This window comes from Trypanosoma rangeli (assembly GCF_003719475.1).
Source record: "Trypanosoma rangeli strain AM80 chromosome Unknown Tra_15.4_contig_00863, whole genome shotgun sequence".
NCBI lineage: Eukaryota > Euglenozoa > Kinetoplastea > Trypanosomatida > Trypanosomatidae > Trypanosoma > Trypanosoma rangeli.
Window position 1 is genome coordinate 1 of NW_021706627.1, and position 3,039 is coordinate 3,039.

The following is a 3,039-nucleotide window of genomic DNA, read 5'->3' on the forward strand; positions in this document are numbered from 1 at the left end:
TTGCCTTTGAGGGGCAGCTCTGTGTGGCAAAGTTTTCCGTGATGACTGGCCTCTGCTTTCACTTTTTTTGCGTGCCTTGTTTCTTTGAGGGGTGTTGCGCCTTCTTGCTTTTTTTGATGTCATTGTTTTGTGTGTTTGCATCTCGCACGTAAGCACAGTCCCAAACGCTAACAACAAGTCACGCATTATGCTCCGTCTGCTTTGCTGCGCCCTGCTTTTTGTGCTATGCGGCGGCGGCGGCGTCCCCGTCATTGCTGTGCCGCACCGATGCGTGTTTGATAGCCTGCCCCGGAACGTTCCCGGCGTGACTCCCGAGGGGGAACCGGTGAGTCCTGTCCGTGTGTCGGTGGGCAGTGACTGGGTGCCCATCCGCATCCGGGTGTTCACAGACAACCTGGAGGCGCCGGAGGGATTCTGCTCCAAGGCCGGGGAAAAGATCAATATGTTTCTCGGCGGCCAGATGGTCTGCCAGGAAGAGGATGTTTTGACGGAGGAGAAGGTGGAGATTCTCAAGAGTGTGATTCTTCCCGAGGCGGCGTGGATGCACAGCGAGCGCCTGTTGGTGCGGCCACTGAACGGTCCCCTGGTTGTGCCGCGGCTCCCGAAGCAGAGTGTTTGCGCGAAGTTCGAGGTGCCGGAGGAGCACCACACGGATGGGGTGCCCGACGCCGACATGGTGTTGTACGCGGCCGCCGTTCCAACGCTCAAGATGACCTTTGCGTGGGCGATGCCGTGCGCGACGCTGGGCAGTAGTGGGCGGCCTGTGGTTGGCGTCATCAATTACAACCCACGCCACATTGTGAACACGTCGCAGCACATCCGCGTGGCAGTGCACGAGATGGCGCACGCCCTCGGCTTCATAGCGTCGGACATGGAGAACATGCAGCTGGTGACGGAGGTGCCGGGTGTGCGGGGGATGCACCGCGCACACATTGTGCATTCCGCGAATACGCGGAAGAAGGCAAGGGTGCACTACGGCTGCGACTCAGCTCTGGGCATGGAGCTGGAGTATGTGCCGCAGATAAAACGGCAGGCGGCTGGAGGGCAATCACCACGACCAGCCGTGCCGCCACCAGCAGCAGCAGGATCTTTGCCTGCTTCTGGGCCGGTGATTCGACGGGTGACAAGGGAGGAGGGAGAGAGAGAAACGGAGAGGCGGATAGCTTCCCGTGGAGGGCCGAGATCAGGGCTTGGGGACCATCCACCAGGTATGCCTTCATCAATGGGGGCACGAAATGGAAGGGGGAGACAAGGCAACGGAAGGATATCAGGAAGTCCGGGAAAACAAAGAGGAGCTGCAGGTACAGAAGGCGTTAAACAGCAGACTCTTAAGCTTCGTGGACCCCCTCTTCCCGTTCTTGCATCACCGCAGGCGGTGGCGGGTGGAAACGCGGTGCCTGAGCGCGGCAGGGAGCAGACTTCCGAGGGCACTGAATTCATGGTAGTGGAGAAGCAGTGGAGGCCGCCTTTGTGGCTTGGTCTGAATTCGCACTGGGCGCGGCGCAATGCAAAGGATGAGCTGATGGCGAACTTGGTCGTTTCCGGCTACTACACGGCACTGACGATGGCAGTTTTTGCCGACCTTGGCTACTACAAGGTGAATTTTGAGAAGGCGGAGCCGATGCGCTGGGGCAGCGGAGCCGGGTGCAAGCTGCTGACCGAAAAGTGTGTGAATAATGGCGTCACGAGCTACCCTGAGATGTTCTGCACCAGCTTGAGCGGCACCGCCCTGCGGTGCACATCTGACCGCCAGTCGCTGGGGAGCTGCTTACTGCAAAATGTCGAGGGGATCCCAGCGGAGTTTGCGTACTTTTCAACCAGCATGGGCTCGAAGCCTGAAGCCCTGATGAACTACTGCCCATTCATTGCGCCGACGAACGGCACTGGGTGTGTGGATGGCATCGAGGCTGCCATGCCGGGGAGTGTTGTTGGCCCGACATCGCGTTGTTTGACTGGTGAGGGCCTTCAGGTGGGCGATGTCGCCGTGGGTGATGTGTGCGTGGATGTGCGGTGTGGCAAGGACGCGTTAAGTGTGCGGTACAAGGGCAGCAAGGAGTGGCATCCCTGCCCGAGCGGGTACAAGCTGACGCCCACGGCACCATTCACGGCAGGCCGCATCACCTGCCCCTCGTTCAACGATGTCTGCCTCACCATGCTGCAGCACCGCGAGGCTGAGAGCCCCCCAAAACACCATGGGAAGGGCAGCCCTCGCGACAGCAGTGCCTCCGTGGTTCTTCTGGTGTCGCTTCTTTTTGGTCTAGTGATCGGCGTGGTGCTTGTGGCGCCCTAATTCTTCCGAGCCTGCGGCCGACACCGCACCTCCCCCATGTTTTTTTTTTGAGGATTTTTTTTTCTTGTGGGCTATACGCATTTCTTTTTTATTATTATTATTGCTTCTTTTTTTTTGTTTTTGTTCTGTGTTTTTGAGCTGCAAGTGTGCCTGTGATTTTGCATTGACTTCACTGCCCAGAGGAGAACTTTTTATAAATTTTGTGAGGGACGTTTTTTTTTTTTTTTTGAATGACTGGCGTTCAAAAGATGCACTCCCTCCGCCGGTGATGGTTCTTGGCGTGGCGACGGAGCGACGGCCGAGGAACTGTTTTTTTTTCTGCTTACCACTCTTGCCGCGCGCGCACCGCAACATCCCGTGAGGACGCTCGAAGGGCGTGTGAAGAATTTCCTGGACGGTGATGGAGGTGCGTGCCACCTTTTTTTTTTGCTGTTGTTTGTTGTTTGTCTTTTCCTTTTCTTCAGGTCGAGTTCAATTGGCGGGCGGTGTCACCTGCGGGCGGCGAATGTGTTTTTGTCTCTGGAGTGGAGCTGCGCGGCGGCCACTGGCCTCTTCTCGCTTTGCTCTCATTATTTCTGTTGTTCACTAGGGTCTTTTGGTCGCATGTTTGCCTTCAGGTGGTTAAAGAACACACACACGTTTTAAAGCTTTTCGCCCGCGTTGTTCTCACTGACATGAATGCTAACGGTCAGCGGAAAAGCACACGCACTCACAACGATCACCTCGCCTGCACCTGTGTTGTCCGACAT

General features: G+C 57.0%; 1 protein-coding gene across 1 annotated transcript, besides 1 other annotated feature; it reads left to right on the forward strand.

The window, feature by feature from the left end:
- Positions 1 to 187: 187 nt before the first annotated feature.
- TraAM80_10263 (surface protease GP63) lies at positions 188 to 2,290 on the forward strand (the record flags this gene model as incomplete). The annotated part of the gene is made up of 1 exon (XM_029386897.1): positions 188 to 2,290. One exon carries the CDS (start codon positions 188 to 190, stop codon positions 2,288 to 2,290), a length of 2,103 nt encoding a protein of 700 aa, XP_029233234.1.
- An 80-nt stretch (positions 2,291 to 2,370) lies between these two features.
- Positions 2,371 to 2,425: a microsatellite.
- The last annotated feature ends 614 nt before the right edge of the window (positions 2,426 to 3,039 follow it).